The following is a 22,224-nucleotide window of genomic DNA, read 5'->3' on the forward strand; positions in this document are numbered from 1 at the left end:
AATCTATTAATAGTAAAAAAACTTAAATTGGCGTTTTGCTTTGTTTTGGATATTATGTGCTAATGAAAGGTCTTATAGTGTTAATTTTTGTAATGCTTAATGTTGTGTAATGTTAGCTTTTATAATGCCAAAATGGTATTGTGATTTTCACTGAAGCCTTCTTGTGTTTTCTGCAAAGAACAGAATAGCAAATACACTCCTGATTTTGCCATCAGACAAGTGGCTGCTTCAAGCCTTTTGGTCTATCTAAATGTGGCATATGCTGCTTGCATGAGTCACTCTTTGGTGCAGTCTGACATAGATGCTGAAAGTAAACTTTCCAAAAGATAGCATGTAATAAGTGCTATATCTTTGCAATTATTAAAGAAAATGTAAATAAGGTCATTTGATTATTATTCTCGAATTGCAAAACGAAGCTTTGTTTATATAGACATAAATCAGTATAGTGGCTCTATTTGGGTCAGCTGTACCCTGCTGAGTGTGTGGTTTGCAAATGAGTAGGATAAGTGTAAGACTAGAGCTTTAAGGTGATTTTTCGCTCTCATACCCAATGCATTTCTGAACTTGTTTTTATTTTGTTACCTCTGCAGTAGTCAGCAACTGACTTTGTTATGCTTGGCTTAGGGAGTCAGTTGCTAAAACCTGTAAATCTCATGGTTATGCTCTTTAAAATAAGACTCAGTAATAATATGCTTTTGCTTTCTGGGGTGTTTTTGTAATAGTCCTTGTGTGTTGAAGGATAGATGAAGCATTTAACACTACTGCCACAGCTGACAAACAGGAAATTTGAAGCCTCTTCATCTGTGTTTTTCCCAGGCATTCTGTGGGTGATACCAAAGTTCCATTTTGTCTCCAGTCCTGCGTAAAGCCTTTGAAATACGCGATTGCTGTCAATGATCTTGGCACGGAGTATGTGCACAGATATGTTGGTAAAGAGCCTAGTGGATTAAGATTCAACAAATTGTTCCTGAATGAAGATGGTAAGAGATACATTATACTTAAAAATGCAAATACTCAGGTTTAGAAAATTATGAGGCGAGCCTACAAAGTTTTTTCAGTCTGTTTGATTTTACTGATCCTCTTAAGTCTTACTGCTAGGCAGCGTCCCAGAATATTTTGCTATCAGCAAGGTAGACTTGGTCGTTGTTAGTCACTTTAGCCTAATTTAGAATGCTAGTGAAAGATGTTTTATTGCTTCTATTCTGTTTGCTAATTACTAAGTTGTAGGAAAACCCAAAGAGTTTTAACAGTGCTGGCATTTGAAGGTTATTTTTATTTAGTTGAGTTGGTAGCAAGAGTTCCTTAATCTAGGCTTCTGTAAAATGGTGATGAAAGAATCAAAGATGTTAAATTGATTTTAAAAAACATATAACTTCTCAGCCTTCTGAGAAGCAGGTGCTGGTGCCAAAGGCCAGCAGTGACTAGTTTGCAGAAGGCGAAATCTTCCCACAGTTTGTTCTAAATGGAATTTGGCTACTGATTCAAATCAATGTTTTTATTTTTTCCCCCGTGGCAGGATTATTTTAGCAAGAATTTCTCCTACAGCACTTACCTAGATTATTTCTTTTTCATATTATATTAATTCTTAAGAATGGATTTTTTTTTTTAATTTTATGGCAAAAATCTGAGAAAGATGACTCATCTAGAGGAAATACTGGATGTTATCTCTGAAACACAAATGTTTCTTCTAGTGGATCTGTCTCAGTAAAAGAACAGACTATGTTTCTGTTGCCATGGTATTGCAATTAATATTTAATTACCAGCATAAGGCTTGGATGACATTTTTGTCAAGGACTGTATTGAATTCTGACTTAAATATCTGTAGTATTAATATATTAATGATACCTAATTATATTTGGTATGTTTTAAATACATGCAAATGATAGATATAAAAATTATTTATACCTTAAAATCCTCTTTCCATACTTAAAAATAAAATATATCTTTGCAATTTATTTCTTCTCTTTTATTATGTTAGTAAATTGTGATGAAATACCAATGTAGGAATACATTGCCAAGAAAGGATTAAGCATTTTGTCAAGTTATGCTGTCTTGTTTTTGCTTTCCTAGTTTTTCTAAATGCAATGTTGTACCGTGTGAAGACTTGTCTTTCATATCCTACAAAAGCTTTACTATAAAAAAAGCTTTGGTGCTGAAAATTGCCCCTTAATTAATTTGAACTAATATAGATGTTCTGTATTTTCTCTTTTTAATAACATGACAAAGTGTAGTAATTATTTTCTTCCTTTATTGCTACTTTTAAAATTGAACTGTTGGGGAAGATGAATTGGTTGGCTGTGGTCTTTTACATTGCTGTTATCCTTCAAGAGTGTTTACAAGGCTGTCCATAAGAGAATTTGGACAATTAAAGTTTTGACCAATGAACATGAAATTAATAGAGAAGACTTAATTCACATGACGGAAAATTTAATTTTTAAGTATGTGCTTCTGTGGCTGATAGAGATGAGTGAAAACTGACCTGGATGGCCTCTTATACAGTCCTTAAGATAAGACTAAAACAGAAAGTAGAAGTCTAATAAATAGAAACATTTCAGTAATAGTGAGAGAAAGGGAGGTTGAGTTTCTCCAAGTAAAGGAAGAGGAGGGAAGAGAAGGATTTAAAAGATGAAATCTACACTTTGCTTGTAGATTTAAACCACCGTTTGAACTTCTGATATGTGGAGTATTTGTCAATTTGAATATTCATAAATACTTTGAAGACCAGATTTGAAAATGAAAAAAATAGGTATTTAATCCATTTACTTTCTAAATATTCAGACATTGTTAAATTTTATGTTCATAATCCAGATTTTATGAAATGATACATATAGGTGTTAGAAAACTATTTAGACATGCATCTGAAGGTATTTTTTCTGTACTGACTATATGGAACATTCCTAAAAGAGGATATTCTTGCATTTCATTATTTACTAGTATTGAGATTCAAGCTGGAAAGAATGACAGTTATTTTAAGACAATGTTAAATTATAGCTAAAAATGCCAACTTACAACAAAAAGCAGTTGCTGTGCTTTGAGTACGATCGATGCTGTGTGATGGAAATTTGGAAACTTCTGCAGGCTTATGAATATTGACTTTTAAAATGTGCTTTATCAAAGGGAATATATTGCCCAATCCAGTTCAGATTTCTGGAGGAATAAAACAATTTCTGTGCTAATTTAAAAAAGATTATTCTAGTTGATTGAAGTAGATCAGAAACTTTACATAGTAAAGTGTGTGTGAAACAGGCATTATCAGGAATAATTTTCCTGGTGATGGTCATTAAGCAACTACAGGCTTTTTCATGTCTATTGAGTTCATGCTGCAACAAGTCTAACAATACCTATATTTATGAACAGTTAATATCTCTTATCCATACATACAACCTCCTCTTGGTGATAATTTTTTGTAGAATTCATCCAGTAATGCAATCATTTGTGGAGCGTAGTCCAGTAATAAAAGTTGTGTTGTAATTTAATTTGGGACTGCCAGGAAATTGTTTATTTTGCTTATATTTCATTAAGGATAAAAACATGACCTTACTTGGATGTATAATGAAATGATACAGCAATACATGTGACTTGCAGAGAAGCTGTGTAAAAGATATTTTTTTATCAGTCTGAGCAGATCACTGCCTTTATTATTTGATTATAGAATGTGTGTTTCACACTGGTTTCAGTAATGTGTGTCACTTAGGTTTGCACCGTTTGATACCTCTTTCTAAAGATTAAGGGATAAATTTGTTCACCTTTTAGGCAAACTTGCAATTACAGTAAAGTCTTCATGCTTTGTTGTACAGGGTGGAATCCCAAGGGTTGCTGATGGCACCCACTGTGAGGTAGATCAGTAGTGGCTGCTGCTTTAGAAATAGAGCTGTGTATGAGTTTCTTTAAAAATTAATGTAGTGTCAGAACTTGTACATCCCCCAGAGGCAAAAAATTACCTGGGAATGGAAGACCTCTCTTATTTGAAATCTACAGAAATCTCTTAGAATGCAAGTTTTTATTTAGATAACTGAGCCCTTAAAAAAGAGGCCAGTATAGCTTAAGTTTGGGGAGAGGTTCTCCATTGCAGAATGAAGTATTTCAGTTGGAAGGGACCTACAACAATCATCTATTAAAGGCATTGTCCAAATGCCTCTTAAACACTGACAGGCTTGGGGCATGGAGCACCTCTAGGAAGCTTGTAGCTGATTTTGGCAAGATGGAAGGTTGTCCGTCGGTTGCAGACACCTGTGTATGGGAAGGTATTCCCTGGTGCTATGCAGATAATGGTGAAAACTGCTTACCTGGGACCTGGATACCCTGGCAGGGTTTGTTCTGCTGAGAAGAGGCAGCAGTGGGTTGGTTAATGACAGGTGTCCTGCTCAGCTCTGTGACGTGCTGGAGTTGGCAGCAGAAGGACAGAGCCTCAAAGGACAGCTGTTGGTGTGTGCTGAGCCAGGCTGCTGTTCCCCCCCTTAGCTGGTAAGGCTCCCACAGTGATGTTCTTGCTGCCATGTGTGGATAACAGCACACAACTGTGTTTCAGAAGCACATTCAAAAAGTCCTTGTTTTGTTTTATCAGAAGGTTCTCCCCTTCTTCATGTGCAGGCAGCACATGGAAATGTTAGTTAGTTGTAAAGTGGCCAGAACAAGTACAGGTAGCTTGGGATGTTAAGCAGTCAGAGACAGGAATCTTGAGAGTAGAGCCACCAAGAATGCCTTGACTTTGAAGGTAAAATGGTGACATCTTCAAAGAAATGAGAAGCAATAGCATTTCGGAGGGTATAATCTGTGTGGACATATCACATTGATAAGCCTTTCAGTTGCTGAATGCTAAATAAATTGCACATCCTTTTTATTCAAGCATACACGTGATATGGAATCTGGTTGTGTTTTTTCTTTGTACCGTGTGGCAGATTGAAACTACAGAGATGCACAGAAGAATCAAGAGCAAAATATTTATAAAAATATTTTTAGAATGGGCTGTGTGTGATAAATTCATGAGTGTGTTTATGGACTGGAGTGATACCTTATGTTGGTGAGAGGAAGCTGTAAGGAAGAGAAGCGTAGCTAGAGTGAGCAGTGAGGCTGATCATGCATGGGAGAGCCGTGTTGTCCTGGACTGTGCATCCAGAGTTGGGATCCCCAGCTCAAGGAGTGAAAAACTGGGGAGGGCTCCAGCACAGGGCTGCCAGGGTTCTGTGCAGCCCAGGGCACATGTAACTCCCAAGGAGCAGCTGGAGGGGGGAGCCTAGGGGCTCCCCTGGAAACCTCTTCGAATTCTTGAAGAGCAATTGCCAACATGAAGAGTTCTGTTGTAACTCTTCTTGGTAGTGGCACCTGGTACAGCAAGGGCCAGTGGCCTCATGCTGCGGTTTGGGAGCTGCAGATTTGCTATCAGGGTAAATTTGTCATCTAGCATGAACAGGATTGCTGGAGAGGTAGGGGGTTTGCCATGTTTGGAAGTTTTCAAGACTCTGTTAATGAAACTGTGGCAAGAGCCTTGCGTTGAGCGGGAGGGTGGAGGAGATGAACCTCGAGATGTCCCTTCTGACCCGCAGGCTGTGATGCTGTGAGTGGTCGTTTCACTCGTGTTCAGGTTTGTGGTCCCTGAGGAGCTATGGGAATGCTATTTTTTCTTATCCAGGATCTGGTGTTAATTGAAAGTCAAACATATTTGGCCCTCGTTGCTTGCATTAGTAGATAACAACAGGATATTTGATATATGTGGCTCTTAAGTACAATCAAATGAAATCTGAACAATTTGTGAGTCTCTTTCAGAGAGAAAAGGAATAGCAGTAACAACTTTAAAATATTATCTAGACAATAAGTTTGTATATTAGGGGAGCTTTATTTTATGGAAGGTATGGGCCTTATTTTTCCACTAATAGAATGATTTGACTTATTTAAAAGTTCTTTTTAATATTGACTTTTGGAAAAATACTCATAAAACTTGAAGATTAGTTTTTGAAGATTAACTGATAGTCATAGATGGCTAAGTGCCATTGACCACAACCAGTGTCATTTTCGTGGGAATAGATTTATATATATATAAATATATATATATAATTCTGGTATGTGCATGCTGCAAATACCAGACTCATCTCCAAAACCCAGACAATCTCAAATTTCTTTTAGAGTCCTTGTCTGTACATCATACATAAAAATAGTGGACATGTTTTGTGCCTTTTTTAAATCAGTATTTTTTCAGATTTGGAGGTAAAGGAACAGCAAATAAAGAATTCAAACCTGTCATGATATTAATGTATTGAGAATTGTTTGAGGTTTTCAGACATCAGAATGCTCAGAAGTCAACATCCTAGTTAAAATGCACACCAAATATGTTAGTTATTAAAAAAAAGGGGTTATTTGTGGAAGGTAGATTATTTGGGAAAAGTAAGATGGCTGATGAGAGGCTTTTTTAGAAAAAGGAGATACAAAAGAAGGTGATTTATTCAGCAGTCAAGACTGACTTGGGAATGCAAAGATACTGTTAATATAGAGATCAGTGGGGAAAAGGAAAATGTAAATGTAGCAGGTATGTGCAAGTCAGATATGAAGTTAAATTCTTAAATAAAGAGGATTCATAATTTTCAAGAACAGAAGTTATACCAAACCAAATAATTTACTGGATTGTTAAGTAGCATAAGGCTGAGTGTGTTCTAAGCTGTAAAATATTGTGCTCAGAATTATAAAATATTGTGTATAGTGTTGGGTTACAGTATTTTTAAAATGTTTAAGATTATATAATTGCTATTCTGTAATAGTAGCTTTTCAATCTTAAATCTTCATACTTAAATCTAGAATAATTTCTCACTTAGGCACTTGACTGGTTTTGTTTGACAGACATGTCTTGGAATATATTTGTAATTGAAAACTTTATTTCACAGACAGGCCTCATAACCCTATGGTGAATGCTGGAGCAATTGTGATCACATCTTTAATCAAGGTAAAAAGTCAATTTTTAGTTTCTCTCTGAGTATTTTAGTAGAATGTAGAAAAAATGTCATGTGCAGGTTATAAGCTGTATTTGATTTTTTTCTGAAATATTTGATGGCAGTTTACTTACTGGCAGGTAGACAAGTTCTGATATTTTGGGAATTGTAACCCTTCCAAATGAATGCAGTGTTAGAATAGCAGTTTCTAACAAGTATCAGTGCATCTGAAGAACTCTTTTTCCTTGGTGGTATTAGATTTGTTTCCATCCTTAGCTGCACAACACTTGATAATCTCTTGAGAGTGTTGCCTTCTACTTGTTAATTGCTGAGGAAGTATGTTTGTCAGGAATGTACTTTATAGCACTCAGAAGTTCGTTTCTGAGTGTCTAATTGCTCTTAAAGAGCACAAAGTTAGAGGAATATTTCTTGCAATGCAGAAGAAGTGGAAGATACTATAATTTAATAATATTAAATACTATAATAACAGGAGCAATGCTGCTATTCTGAATGTCAGTCTTATGTTGAATTTGTGTGCTATTAACATCCTGCACCACTAAATTGTGTTGAGCTTCTATGGTACATAGTTGCTGTTGGGATGTAAGTGTGCTTTCATAAACAAGAGTGTTTGAAAACAGTTACTTATTTTGCCAAGCACACCAGGTCTGAATGACTTTACATCTTTAGTCCATGATATTGAGACTTTTTGGAAAGTTGTATATATTTTTTTTTTTTTTTTTTGGTAGAACAGCTGTATAAATGTCTTGAAGTTGTTAATGGTATAAACTCCATGTAATGTTAATGCTTGCCAGATACTTGACTTGTATTTTCTGCTGGTTTTAGTAGCCAGAGGTACAAATTTATTTATTTTTTTTTCCTAAGGGTACCTGCACAGAGTTCTGGGGAACATGTCAGTCCCCTGGAATTTTTGAGTAGTAAACTTGATACTGTTACTTCAGAGGTCTAAAAGTCTTGTTTACAACCTGTTTCTTGGTTGCATTTCAACGTCCACTAGCTACAGTGTGTTTTCTACCCCCTATTTTTAAAACGTTGATTTTAAAATTTCTTAGATCATGATTTTCTGTTATTTTATATTTAAAGAAGGTGTAAGAACTCCTGCTTAAAGACATTTATCTTTGATAGCTGTAGGTGAAAGAAAATGGCCTTAAGTATGACAGGTAAATTTATTCACATTTAATGTTTTTTTAAAGGTTGACTGAGCATTGAAATTCACTTGGATAATAGTGAATTTTAAAATCTGACTTAACACATTTGTTTGAAATGTTAAAATGTTAGTCCAACTACAACATGCCCTATGATCTTAAGGCAAAACAAAAGCACGTGCCTCTTGCAGAAGGCACGTAGTTCTTGATAAATGGTGTACTTCTGAATAGATAACATGGATTTGTTTAATGCATGCAACTGTGGTACTTGTTAGAAGGATTGGGGATTGTTTTTGCTGGGTTGCTTTTTTTAAACTTTTATTTGGGTTTTTTCTGTAATGTTCTTATAAACAGTATTGCATTGCACTAACATTTCTGCATGTGGTAACTGCACGTCTAGTGGACACGTATTTACTTATCACACCATTGTTTGTTTTCAGTGTGATTAAAATGTCGATTTTCTGTACTGCTTTCACTGAGATACCATTTATCATTTGAATAACTAACCAAGCTAAATATATTCTGAAGACAATTGCATAGAGGGTCACAGGTACAAAACTACTTAGTAGTTGTAATTTTTTGTGAAGTAACTTTTTTACAGTCTGCAACTTAACATTATTCTTACTAACCAGTGAATTACATAATTCACATTTGTATTTGATCTAATATCAAACTTACCTTTTTTTCTGAAAAAGGTGGCTTCATTAACTCATGTTTTTCCCTCAATTCCTCTGCATTTATTAATTTTATTTAAGATGTTACTTACGTGTCTTGAAGACAGTGTATGGCTCTTAAAATACAAGAAAATTTAAATTCACCATGTATTGCAGATGTATCTAATGATAGCATGTTAATAACTACAGAGAGATTGTTGCTGTATTTCATGGTTAAGAATGCTTTTATCTCCTTTGAGATTCATTATCTCTCTCTGAGAAATGGATCTAAGAACTCTTCCAATGTTCCCATACATCATACTGAGTTGAGCAGCTGTTAGTAGATGTGATCTTGCACCCAGCTGTCCTTGGAGCCTGGCATGGATTAGGATTGTGGATGAGGGATGATGCCTGGAGTAATCTCTATCAGAATATGTTAACATTTTAGGGGTAAAAAAGGCTCTAAGCATCACATACCCAGTTCTGAGTGCTGTCAGAATTTGATGTTCCTGCCTTGGAACAGATCAGGGACCTAAACTCTAATCTTACATTGTCTTTGCAATCCATAATAATAAATAATTAGGGGTATGTGCATGTTAAGTTACATGTTTGTTTGAGTTACTTAGGCATGGCTTACTCCTGCCATCTTAATTGATTTTCCAACTGCCTTGTGTTTGGAACTAGAGTGTATTTACATTTTGGTGCCTTAACCCCTGGCCCTGTTCTAATTGTACTTGCATTACACTCCACAGACTGTTCCAGCAGTTTAAAGCATGTGTCTACAATAAAAATGCTTTAGCAAAAGGACATCCTGCGGGTCACTTTTAATGAAATAAAGTTTAAAAAAAACCCGCTGAGGACCTTTTCCCTTGTTAATAATTGTACAGCCATTTGCCTGTATTACTAGTTATATAAATGACATAGTTACAACAATTTTCAAATAATTTTTATCAAAAAAAATTTGTAGTGGCAATTACAGGAGTTTATGGAAAAGTGGTATGAGATAAAACAGTAATTTTTATCATGTCTCCAAGGAGATACAGGTACTTGAAAGAAGGTGATTCAGCTCCTGTATGGATGTAGTACCGATCCAGTGCAGCTTTCTGTACATCACATTGGCTGGGAAAAGTCTTTTTTGCCTGTAATATGGATAGATTTTACAACTTTGATCTTTTAAGTTTTCTTAAACCTTAACCTCAATTCTCAAAGCTTGTCAACTCCAGGAATACCAGTGGTTTTGTCAGGGACTTCCCACTTCCACGTTACCTTTACTGACTGTCACATTAGAAGTGCAGGTGAGAGGAAGAGGAAGGGTTCAGAGAGAAATATGTGGAAGAAGGCAGATGGCTGTGGGTGGAATCACCAGAGGGATTAATCTTAAGTAATTTTTATTGTATGCTTTAACATTCCATCTGTAGATAAAAGTTTTCCTAACCTCACAGCAAAGGGTCAGGCGAATACAGCATCTTTAGATCTTCTAAGTGCTGGCAGCCACATGCAGACAATGTGGACTGGAATGCTCATTGAAGGGAAGTGTGCTGTGGTCTTGAATTATGTGGGAAGCATTTAGACATGTTGGAAATAGTAAAATTCATAGGTGTTGCAAAAAAAATAGTGTACAAAAAAATGAAAATGCTGATCTTTCTGACCCTAAAAAAACCTTAGTTCAACGGAAGATTATTTGATTCTGTATAAAACATGGAGAGGGTTGTGATATATTTAAGAAATTTCTAGATATGCTGATAAATCACAAAGTAAATGAGGTAAAGAGTGGCAGAAAAAACGTGTCTAGCTGTGTCAAGGGTCTGTTTGCTGTCAGGATTCAGTTATTAGGAAACCTATGCAGTTACAGTTCAGTACTTGAGAGGTGAGAAAATGCATGGTTTATTTGACAATACAGTTACAATAAATAGTACTGATTTAGCTTAATTGCTCTGTGCTGTCAGTGGAGTTATCCTTCCTGACAGACTGATGTGTAAATGTGCATACAAACCACTTTACAATGTGTTGGTGTTGTGATCTTCTCTGCCAGATACTTGTCTTTACTTTGGTGACATTGCCTCTCTTCCTAGATTACTAATTTTCTTATGGTAACTAATTTGGGATAGAACTTACATCCATTTTTTTCTCCACTTTTTATTAAAACTTTTTATATGGGATGTTATGTGACATAGAATATGTAGTAGGTTCTGTGAAATAACATGTGTTAAGTGGTCACACATGCACAGAAGTGAAGGACACAAAAAAAATCTTACAGGTATTTGAAATTTTGATAGTGTTGGTCTTAGGTCAAATATTGTCTGTCACAGTGTACTCTCAAGTATTTCAGAGCTGAAAATGGTACACTAAACTGTGAACACACCAGTTCTCACAGAACAGGACCATCTTAACAAGTAAAATATAAATATAAAATATCAGTATCTAAGTAGAGAAAGCTAAAATAAAGACAGTAGTTAACTTCATGAAAAATGCAGACGTGTTGCACTCTGACAGAATTATGATTTTTTTGTTTCTGGATATTTTCATCGCAATATAGTGTTAGATTATAAATTCAGCTTTAAATATTCAGAAATTAATTATTAAATAATCTTCTATTTTTAAAATATTATAAACTTCTCATGATGCAGGTGTTTATATTAGCTTTGCTTAGGTTCAAAATTGAGGAATTGCTTTAGTGAGAGACACGTGGTAAGAGCTTATATGGTCTAATCATAGAAACAGTGTTGAACAATGAAAAGTGGCTAATATTAACTGCTTTTCTAATAAATTTTGCCCAATTTTGTTGTTGCAAGCTCTGGTAAGTATCCACGAGTCTCTCCTATGTAGGCATGTAGCCGTTGCAACTGTTTATATGTTTTAGTAGAAATACAAGTAATACAGTACAAGTACCTTGTTGAAAAAAAAAAGGGAAGATCACTAAAACCTGACACAGTCAAAAAATTCAAATTTATGATTGACAGCCACCGTGCCCATTGGGGTTTTAAATGTTTACAAAATCATATTGAGCTGTCTTCTGCAAATCTGAATTTTCTGCCTATCAAACTGCTTCAGTCTTAACATTATAAATTTTGTATTCATTTAGAAGTGTTTCTTCATATGCATATACACACAAGCATGTATAAGTGTGTATATGAACATGTTCCCATAAATGTACAAAGTGTTTGTGGAGTTTAGTGCATGGAATGTTTTCTTTGATGTTCTAGACAGGTTGAATTGTATCTGAACTTTAAAAATGCTATTTAAGAAATGCTGTGCCCCCAAACTCATAAGTTTATACAGTCAAGCTAGAAAGAAGCACTTGAGGAAGAACATTTGTTCTCTTGTCCCTTATATTTGTTTAAATTATTATGGAAAACTGCTCAGTACTCTGAATGTTAGGATTTTATATTTGCAATTGAATTTTAATCATAGAATGTGTGTTGCCACTGTGTCTCTCCAGCTTTTTAGGAGGAGCAGGACACCTCTGTCAGCTGCTGAAAGAAGGGAACTAATCTGTTGGGGTTTTAGCCATCATGTGTATGAAAGCAGAGTTTCTTATTTCAGTAACATGTTGTAGCAAATCCCTGCTGAGGTCTTGATCATGTCATTGCTTAAGCAAGTAGTTCAGGTGTATGAGCAGTCTGGTTTCAGTAACAATGCTTTTGTGTGTGATATGAAATACTCTACAAGTGCGAGGAACATCAAGGACTAAAAGCTCATCATCTGGCCTAGTATGCAGAAGATTTTCTTCCCAAAATACGAGTTTAGTTGTGAACTTTAAAAGGAACAATTTTTTGTAAGAAGTCGATGTGGAAAAAGTTTGCATTGAGTCTTTCGCCCACTAGTTTTATGTGCTGCTGGTAAAGCCATGTTTTTGTTGAGGGCATATTTTTTTCCACTGGGCAGAACAAAAAAGTAAACCATTATGTATTTATATTTTTGCAGAAAGCATGATCCCTTTCTCCCTCTTTTCTTTTTTTTTTTTTTTAACAAAAGAAGCTGTTTCAATTTATTATACATGTCTAACCATACAATTATCAATGCAGCATCCCATAACTAATGCTGACCCACTTTCCCAGAAAAAGATGTTCATTGTGCATTTGAAAGGTTAAAAAGGTTTTTGTGGTTTAAATGTTGTTACATATTTTACAGCATTAGGATCTATGGAATATTTTGACAACTGCAACAGTTCAATGAAGTTGGTAATTTCTTCTTTTAATTATTTTTCATTGAACAGATTTGGAGTTAAATTTTTAAGATTTGTGTTCTGGTATATTATACAGGAACATTTTGATGAAATGTATCATGCGTTTTTTATCTAATTGAAAATTAGCTGGAGTTTATTGCCTTTAGGAGTAAGGTTATTAGCCTTTAAACATAAGGTAACCACTGGCGCATAATTTTGAGAGAACAGTGTGGTTTTCCTTTCACCAGTGATTGTACGTGTGTGTCTGCACATCCTCTTGTAGATGAGCTGAAGCATGGGCTTCCAAGATTATCTGCAACACCCTAATCCATATACAGAGTGGGAAATGAGACTGGCTTTATGCATTTCATTAAGTAAAATACTGGTTGATATAAAGCTTCCATTTTTTCCACTTTCTTCCCCATCCCCACACTAAACACAGTACAAGTAGCGTCTTGAATTGTTTGAGATTTGTTAGAGTCTTGTTATTCTAAATAGAGTGTCTTTAATATTAAAATTTTGTATTAAAACATCTTCTCCAGATACATTGTTTCCACTTGTGTATGAGATGCCATTGGTTTTTAAACTTCCTCCAAAAATTCTACTTGGCTACTTAAAAAAAATTTAAAACTCCCCCCAGTGGACCATGAGCTATTTTTTACCTCCCACTCCTCTTTGAATCTCTTGCAATAGGAATTTGTGAAAGGTCACCTATCAGAGACCTCTAAAAAATTAATGTCTTTAACTGGCAGCTACTAAAATCGAGAATGTTCTTGAATAAGGGAGGAAAAAAAAATTCCTCAAAATAACAACCCTCATCCTCCCTGAAAAACCTAAACCAAGCCCACCCTAAGAATTAAGTTCCACTATCATCCTTATTAAGTTGGATTTAGGTTTTCCTGTACATTGTTAGCACAACGATGTACCCTGTGATTTGAAATTCTATTTTTCTAGCTGTTTAACAATTTTTAATAGGTAGGACATTAATCAGATTTTTTTTTAATTAATTGCAGTTATTTTATAGTTAAGGGTAGCACTTCATTTTAAGTCTTCAGTCTAAATTCTTAGTATGGGCACTGGCTGTGGAAATATTTTAACTTAAGTAGCCTGAACCTCCCTATGCTCAGCTCTGTTGGTAATATGAGAATACCTCTGCCTTACTAATTTGTAAAAAGTTAGTGTTTTTACTGTAATTATCCTGTTTGTAGTTACTTTTGTATTTTTTTGCTTTAGCTACTGCATTTACTTATGCTAAGCATGTAAAGTTGAATAGAGAGCACTTAAAATAAAGCATACCTTTTTCAATTTAAATTAATCTCCAGCATACAGGTGTTTAAGATGCATAGGATTATTTAAATGATAATTAAAGATTTACTTACCTAACATTTAAATTTTTTCATTAATATATGAAGTGATTGTAGTACCTTATTCTTAATTAGACTCATATCTTAGTTATGTGCATTAAAATCCTAATATTGTTAAGTGAACTAACTTCGTTCCTTTGTTAACAATTTATGTAAATTATTTTTTCTTTTCTTGCAGCAAGGAGCAAATAATGCAGAAAAATTTGACTACGTAAGTTAACATTATAACTTCTTAAACTAACTTCAGTGGTAAAAGTTTCAAGATGGCAAGGGAATGGAAAGTGAAATTTTAGTAATAACCTGGTTTTTGTCTTTGTAGATGTACATGGTTGTTTAAACGTTTAGTGATTCGTATTGCATTTATGAAATGGTGTTGCAAGATTTAGGATAAGGCTGGGTTGAAAGTTTGTAACCTTTTTTTGTGTAAAAATATTGCTTTTCCTTGTCTTTGTCTTTGACAGGTGATGCAGTTCATGAATAAAATGGCTGGTAATGAGTATGTTGGATTCAGTAATGCTACGTAAGTATTTCTTATTCACTTAATAAGGTTAGGTGGAAAGTGTTTCAACTGATAACTGATATTCTGAGCTTATGACAAAGTTCAGTTATTTACATTTCAACTGGCATTTCATCCCTTATATTGGAGGGTGTCTTTCACTTAACAATTTACAACTAAAGTTGTGCATGTCTCTGACAGCGGTGTGGCTAAATTTCACCTAAAAGTATTGGTTATCTCGTTGAAAATGTCATTATTCTGTCTTAGTGCTCTGTTGGAGCTATGGCAATGAGAGCTGTAAGTGCAACTCTTCTCTTCCTGGTATTGATATTAAAAATTAAACTCTGCATGTTGGTATTTGCATAGCAAATATTTAGAAAGCATAGTTCATACAACTGGGACTCCTCCTGCTTTTTTATTTTGCATATTTAAATTACTTTCTCAAACAAGCAGTTCCCTCATAAACTCAGTATATAGCATTCCAAAATTCTTGAGAGCTTTTTCAGGCGGCATGGGGTAAATCATGAAGATTCCCTTTAGCAGAGGTGCTTCTAGGTTGCCAGCTGCAATGCACATGCAGAGGTGTTTTTCCTGAGCTTTGTTACAGTAAAAGGTGTGTACTGTAGAAGGAACCAGGCAGGTGTTCCTCCTTTAGGTTTCATCCTTACCTCAATCATCCCAGTGAGGAGTGCAGCCATTTGTCTGGCCTGCTGTGTGATCCTCAGGTTCCTCTGCTTTGAGCAGGGAATAGCGACCCTTTCACTGTCCCACTGTGGGATGGATGTTCCATTCCACTCTGGCCTACTTAGAAATGCATCCAAGATTAGGATTTTACCTTCCTTTGCCTTCTCTCCAAGTCAGCTTGTATTTTGTAGGTAACCAGTACTGCATTTGGATGTCAGTGCTGATTCACTCCAGCTGAGTGAACTGGGATGAACTGCTGTGGCCACTTCTGTCCCATTAGTAGAATATTTGTGTTCAGAAGTGATGTATCCTTTACATGGAATTTTACTGAATTACATTATACATCTTGAGTTCAGCGATTTTTTGGGTTTTTTTGCAAAGTTTGACATGTTGCCTTGTCTCTTTTTCTTTTTTTCTCTTTTAGATTCCAGTCTGAAAGAGAGAGCGGAGATAGAAACTTTGCAATTGGCTATTACTTGAAAGAAAAAAAGGTTAATCGCTTTTTTTCTAAAGTGTATTTTAAAGATGATGTGCTCGGTTTTATTCATAGCCTGTGAAGACTTTTATTTTATGTACAGTATGACACAAATTCATACTGGATATGTCTTACCAATGTTATTCAGATGCTGTCATTTAAAAAGTGTGATATTTATGCCATTCTAATAAAATACCTCTAAATATTTTCTGTAACACAGCCATGGTAATTTGTTTTATTTGTTGTAAAACGTGTAATCTGTGCTGTAGAGGTGACTTTATAAAACTCCTGGATGCATTTTTCCGTTTGCTTATTTAAAGATGTTCAAAACTATACTGAAAAATATTTTAGCACCTAGTTTATTGATACTGCTGCACTATGTTGTTTTTAAATCTGATGTCATTAAGTATTTCTACTTACTACATTTAAATGTTTATATTAAAATATGCCTAATGCTTAGTATGCTGGCAACAGTATAGCTAAAGCAATACTTAAAAAAAAAATTATCTAAAGACTCTTTACTTTTCTTCCTCAGTGCTTTCCTGAAGGCACGGATATGGTTGCTATACTAGACTTCTATTTTCAGGTAACTGACTTTAAAATTGAGACTCACTGTAGGCTTAGAATTGCTATTATAAACAGTAGAAGCTGATTTGTGCCTAGACATGGAGGCTTTAATGACTTGCAGTTAAATGTCAGCTTCTGTTTAACTCTGGAAATGACAGATGTATGTTTGATGTATCCAGATATGCTTTTGTTAAGGTGATCTACTCAGGTGTCTTTGTTACTAATACAAACTATGCAAGCAATAGTGTTTAAACCACTAGAAGTTAAAAGCTTGAAATGACTTGTATTGCTTCAGTGAGTTTGACAAAACACTTCTTTGGGTTGCTGCTTCTTATGGTGCTGTGGAGTAGTTTAACCTCTGTAAGTGGAGAATGCTTGCTGAGCTGTAGGCTTGAGGGGAGTGCTACAAGGGAAGTAATGGGAATATCTCCTCCTTTTGATTTAATTCAATGCTTTTGAGTAAGAATATATATATATTTTTTCTCCCCCTACCCCGGTTTTTTTCTTTTTCACTTTCAGCAAGTTATTTACAACTGTCACAAAATGAGAACTTGGCAACTGTGAGGTATTTCCTCAGTAAGGGTTTCCTAATGTTTAAATGTTCACAACTCAGCCCTGCTGTGTAGAGTTCTCAAGAGGCAGTTCAAGTTGTATTGCTGATTCACTTCATCTGGGAGAGTTTTAAAAAAAATACAGAGTTCTCAAAATCTACTTTTGACTTGGAGACTTGCTAATACAACTTACTTATGCAAATTATAAGCTATTATTTTCAAAATGCAAATTTTATTTTATTTTTTTGTGTGGGGATGCACCTGCTCACTTATATTTAGATTGGATGAGTGTTTATGAAGTAAGGTATGTGTAATCAGCTGTAGTTGACCTCTTGTTGAGTTAAAAACTAGGTACAAGCTAATAGTCTATTCTGAACTTGTGACAGAAGAGAATGTGTAATTTGTATGAATTTACTGTTTAAAAATGCTTTTTAAATGCCTTGTATCCCACTGCCTGATATGTTTTCTAAGTGGAAGCTATTCATAAGTTAAGAAATACTAAAGCTTACTTTTCTGATGTATTTTAATTTGGCCTCATTTTTGTGCATTCTGATATCTGATTTAATGACCATGTGTCATTCTTTTTTTCCCTTGAAAAAGCTCCTTTTCCCTCCATGCTCAGGAAAAGGATAGCTCATACATGAACAGCATTTCTGTTTTCCTTTTAGGCTACAATGCTTACCTTTCCAACACTCAGATTCTACTTAAAAGTCTAGTTATTTCTTTTCTTTGGGTTTTCTGTAATGCTCCTTCCTCCCTTTTGTGACTGGGAACTTTCTGAGCAGGAATAAACATATTTGCCTATTATCTCTGTAAAGTGAGGGTGGATTATTCTCAGTTTAGACAAATGAGGTACAGAATGCAGGTGCTTAAACTGAGAACCTAGAAACAATTTTTTTTTTTTGAAAGTAGGTGATATTGTGTAATACTTCATATGTTTAAAACACAGTTGCCATTTTAGATGCGTCTCTGACAATCTCTTGATTTGCAACTCCAGTTGATTGGACTAGGATGTATTGAGTTTGGCACCCGGAAAATAAGAATTCCAGGTAGTAACTACTCATGCAAACGTGGCTTAGGTAACTTCATGAAGTATCATGTAATGACTGTTTGGCAGAAGCAAGAATACGAGCACTAGTTTGTTTACTTTTTAGAGCAGCATTTCAGCTTCAGGTTGAAACCAACTTATCTTTTGGTTTCTGCAGAAATGAGGCAGCATCAGGTGATGGCATCTTATCACATTTCCTGATGTGTCACCAAAGTATGTATAGTCTGTACTGAAGCAGGGATCCTGGGAAAAACTATGGTGTGGTTGTATCATTACTATATAAGAAATTAAATATGAGAAAGGTGAAATAAGGCTGCATCAGCAGGAAGTGCTGGCATTAACACTTGCATGTGCTAGAATTTGCAGCTTTAAATTGTACTTCTGATAATGTGTGGGATCTTCTAAGGCTTTAAAATAAAAAGAACCCACCCACGAAACCAGCTCAAATTGAAAAAAAAAAAAAAAAGTCATTCTGTTGCTTTGCCATTTAAGCAGATGCAAAATACTTTTTTAGAGATTGTTTTACAGACCTCTTCCTCTCAAAGGAACATAAGGGGGGCGGGGGGAGGAATCAAGCAGAGACACTAACCCATAAAAATACTGTCCCCAGCTTTTAAGAGGGCTTACAAACACTGTCACTGGGATCTTTATAGTAGAACGATTCAGACTGTAGTAATTGATGCTACTAGTGTAATCTGTAAGAAATGTTATGCTACAGGTGATTCTGAGATGTTATTTTAAGATTTCAATATTTTGTTGGTCCTGCTGTAGTTGGCCTTTCTGTGCTAGATGTACCAGTGCTTATAATCTCTATTTCTTTTCCATAAGCTTTGCTCAATAGAAGTAACATGTGAATCAGCAAGTGTGATGGCAGCAACTCTGGCTAATGGTGGCTTTTGCCCAATCACTGGTGAGAGAGTCCTGAGCCCCGAGGCAGTCCGGAATACCTTGAGTTTGATGCATTCCTGTGGCATGTATGACTTTTCAGGGCAGTTTGCCTTCCATGTAAGTACTTTACAGGTATTAATTGCAGCTGACCAGGAAGGTTAATCTGTGCTATGATTTTCCATGTTCTAGGGATTGCTTCCTTGTTTTTGAGGCAGAGGAGAGGGCGTTACATGGATTGTTTTGAAATTAAGCACACTGTAAGGGAAAATCTCACCTAGGATTCATGGCACTACCAGTGTCACATACCTTAGAGCACTCTACCTTCACATCTGAGAATCCTTTTCATATCAAAACATAAATTCTGTTCCTTAGGAAAGGCTGTTCATGAGAGCAAGAGGAACTGAAAACATGGCTGAAGAAATCCTGCTGTATGGGAGTCATGGATAGCAGCAAGCCTTTGCAGACAGTTTTTTTTCTTCAGTTACTCAGGCTCAGAAATTGTCCTTATATGTGTGAAAATGACTGTCATACAGAGCACATGTACTGTGCTCCTGTTTTCTAGCAGTGTGTTCCTTACACGTGTATAATTAAAGATGGACTGTATCTTACACTTCCAGTATTTTTTAAAACATTTTTAGTTTTTCCTTTCTGCATACACATAAAATTGATTATGGTGCATTTTGTGACATAAAATTTGCTGCTTGGAGAGCCATGAGGATATGTGACATGTTAGTTCGTACTGGAAAAAAGTAATGCCTTTGTTGAGATTGTAAACAAGTATGTCATTGTATCATTTCATCGATACTTTCCAAATTTCTTGTGGTTTTGTTTTTTACCTTTTCCAGTCAAGATTTTTACAGCTTCATTCTACCACCTTGTTGCAAGCTGTTCATGAGACATACGCTTGTGCACTACTGCTTAGTCATAATTACTTTTTTAAAATAGATTTAAATTATCTTCTTTCACAGTACTATTGACTCACTGTATTCCTGAGAGCAAATAGCTTTATGATTGTGAACCTTGGATTGTTACGAACTGCATTAGGTTATTGTTTATCTAAAAAGAGATAAGTAATAATGCTTTCCCAGCTTCAAGTGCCTTCCAGGTACATGCTTTATAAATGCTACACAATAATTTTCATGAAAATGCCGGTGCATTGTGTTACAATAGTGAGGAACAATTGCAGAGGCCAGTAATTCTCTGTAATATTCTGTAGGTTGGTCTTCCTGCAAAATCTGGAGTTGCTGGTGGGATTCTTCTGGTTGTTCCTAATGTCATGGGCTTGATGTGCTGGTCACCTCCTTTGGACAAGATGGGCAACAGTGTTAAAGGAATTCACTTTTGTCATGTAAGCAGCATTGCCCTTGGGGTTTTTTTGGTTGTTTGGGCTTGTTTTTTGGTGTTTTTTTTTTTTTTTTTTTTTTTTTTGTTTGTTTTGTTTTGTTTTGTTTTTTTGGTTTTTTTTTTTTTTTTTGCTTTTGCAGCCGATGTTTACTGCGCTTCAGTTGGCATAGCTGAGATCTAAGTGAATTAAATAGTGATTTCTGATTGTTCCCTACATAACGAGTTTCATCTGATTCAAGGGTGAAAGTCTAAGAATAGATGTTTGCTTTTTAGTAGTAAATGGCACTTGATTTCAGCAAGCATTGAAGTACAATGCCAGAAACAGTGGAGAAATTGTTGTGGAAAGGCTTTGAGAAGGAACACTTCATGGGATAATGACAGTGCTGGACTCCAGTATATTGCATTAAAAACATTGGAGCTCTATTTATAGACTTCTTTCCCTCTCTAGTCATAAAGTGCAGTTTTCAAAACATTGGAAATGCAACTCTTATTTCATTGCAATAAAAGAAAAACCTGTAATGAAATACTGCCTGAAATTCTGATGTATTTTTAAACTGATTTTTGTAAACCATCTGACATAAAAGATGTCTTCATAGATGATACCCAGATGCTGGGAAAACGCTTCCTACATTCATGTTGTGCCAGTGAGAGAGCTATGGATAGTCTGCTGATAGGAGCATTAGAAGCAGGAGAGATTTTGAGGAGGACTTGTAATGATTAATTAAGGAGTTTTGTGGGAGAGGAGAATGTAAAAAATTTCTTCCTTTTTCTCCCTGAAACTACCTTGCAATGATGATTGCTTAGTTATAAATGGGAGATTGAGCAGCAGTTAAAATTTTCATGCTTCTATTTATCCAACATTTACACAGCTTCATAGTAAGAAGTTATTAATTCTAGTTTAAGTGCTTTAAAGCTTCATATTAAATAGTCCTGATAACTTAACTCTAAATCCTAGAATAGAGGGGTAGGTGAAGGATTTACTGCATTGCAATGAGACCTAAAAACTCATACATGATTGTGGCATACAAGTAACATGAATGTAATGTTAAAAAATAAAATGTAATGTTAAAAATAAATGTAATGTAAAAAAAATAAAATGTTAAAAATAAAAACAGAACAGCATTGCCAAGTTTTGTAATGATAGCCTTTCATGTTGTAATTCAAACTGATTGAGAATCCATTATGTCACTCATTTCCTTGTTTCATACTTTTGATCAAAGTTTGATGTTCTGGACCTAGCCCCGGCTATTTTTTCTGTTCCTGAAGTGTTAGATACAGCTGGACTAGGAATTTTATTAAAATAGATATTTTGCTAATTTGCTCCCTGTTTCATCCTTCTGTAAGAAGGAATTTAAAGGTATTATTAGAATTTTATCCTCTAGATCTGTTATGCTCAAAGTGCCTTATGGACATGGGTATTGATTTATTAAATAAACTTCTCTTCTTACTGGTTTAAGTTACTAGGATATGATGCAAAGTGTAAGTGCTAGTTTTATTATTAACTGAGATGCATTTGGCTGTCCTATGCAGATAGTAGTAACACATGTTCTCTAAATGTTGCAGGATCTGGTTTCTCTGTGCAATTTCCATAACTACGATAATTTAAGACACTTTGCAAAAAAGCTTGATCCTCGCAGAGAAGGTGGTGATCAGCGGGTAAGTTACTGTCTGTGTTCAGTGAGGATTGCTCATAGACTTCAGAAGAAATATGGAAAGTTCTTCTCTAAATGCCAAACTGCTCAATGACATGTATTGCATCAAAGCTTTCAGATCATCTAGTTAGTGTACATGATTAGTGGACACTTAACTTGGGTGGACCACACTGTCACAGGGTTTTGTGTAAGGAGAATTTATTACTAGATTTGTAACTCCATTTCATGCAGTTCCTCTCCCCTGCTAGATTAGGTAG

At 35.3% G+C, this 22,224-nt stretch overlaps 1 protein-coding gene across 5 annotated transcripts in view; it reads left to right on the forward strand.

The window, feature by feature from the left end:
• GLS (glutaminase) overlaps nt 1-22,224 on the forward strand; it is a 59,828-nt gene that overhangs the window by 15,694 nt on the left and 21,910 nt on the right. For all 5 annotated transcript variants that reach the window (XM_053947969.1, XM_053947971.1, XM_053947970.1 and 2 more), the window contains 9 exons: nt 817-980; nt 6,873-6,931; nt 14,441-14,473; nt 14,724-14,782; nt 15,867-15,933; nt 16,453-16,503; nt 18,912-19,088; nt 20,188-20,319; nt 21,879-21,971. In XM_053947969.1, the coding sequence (XP_053803944.1) occupies nt 817-980; nt 6,873-6,931; nt 14,441-14,473; nt 14,724-14,782; nt 15,867-15,933; nt 16,453-16,503; nt 18,912-19,088; nt 20,188-20,319; nt 21,879-21,971 (835 nt within the window). The remainder of the gene's footprint in view (nt 1-816; nt 981-6,872; nt 6,932-14,440; nt 14,474-14,723; nt 14,783-15,866; nt 15,934-16,452; nt 16,504-18,911; nt 19,089-20,187; nt 20,320-21,878; nt 21,972-22,224) is intronic.

The sequence above is a fragment of the Vidua chalybeata genome, chromosome 7 (genome assembly GCF_026979565.1).
Source record: "Vidua chalybeata isolate OUT-0048 chromosome 7, bVidCha1 merged haplotype, whole genome shotgun sequence".
NCBI classification, from domain to species: Eukaryota; Metazoa; Chordata; class Aves; order Passeriformes; family Viduidae; genus Vidua; species Vidua chalybeata.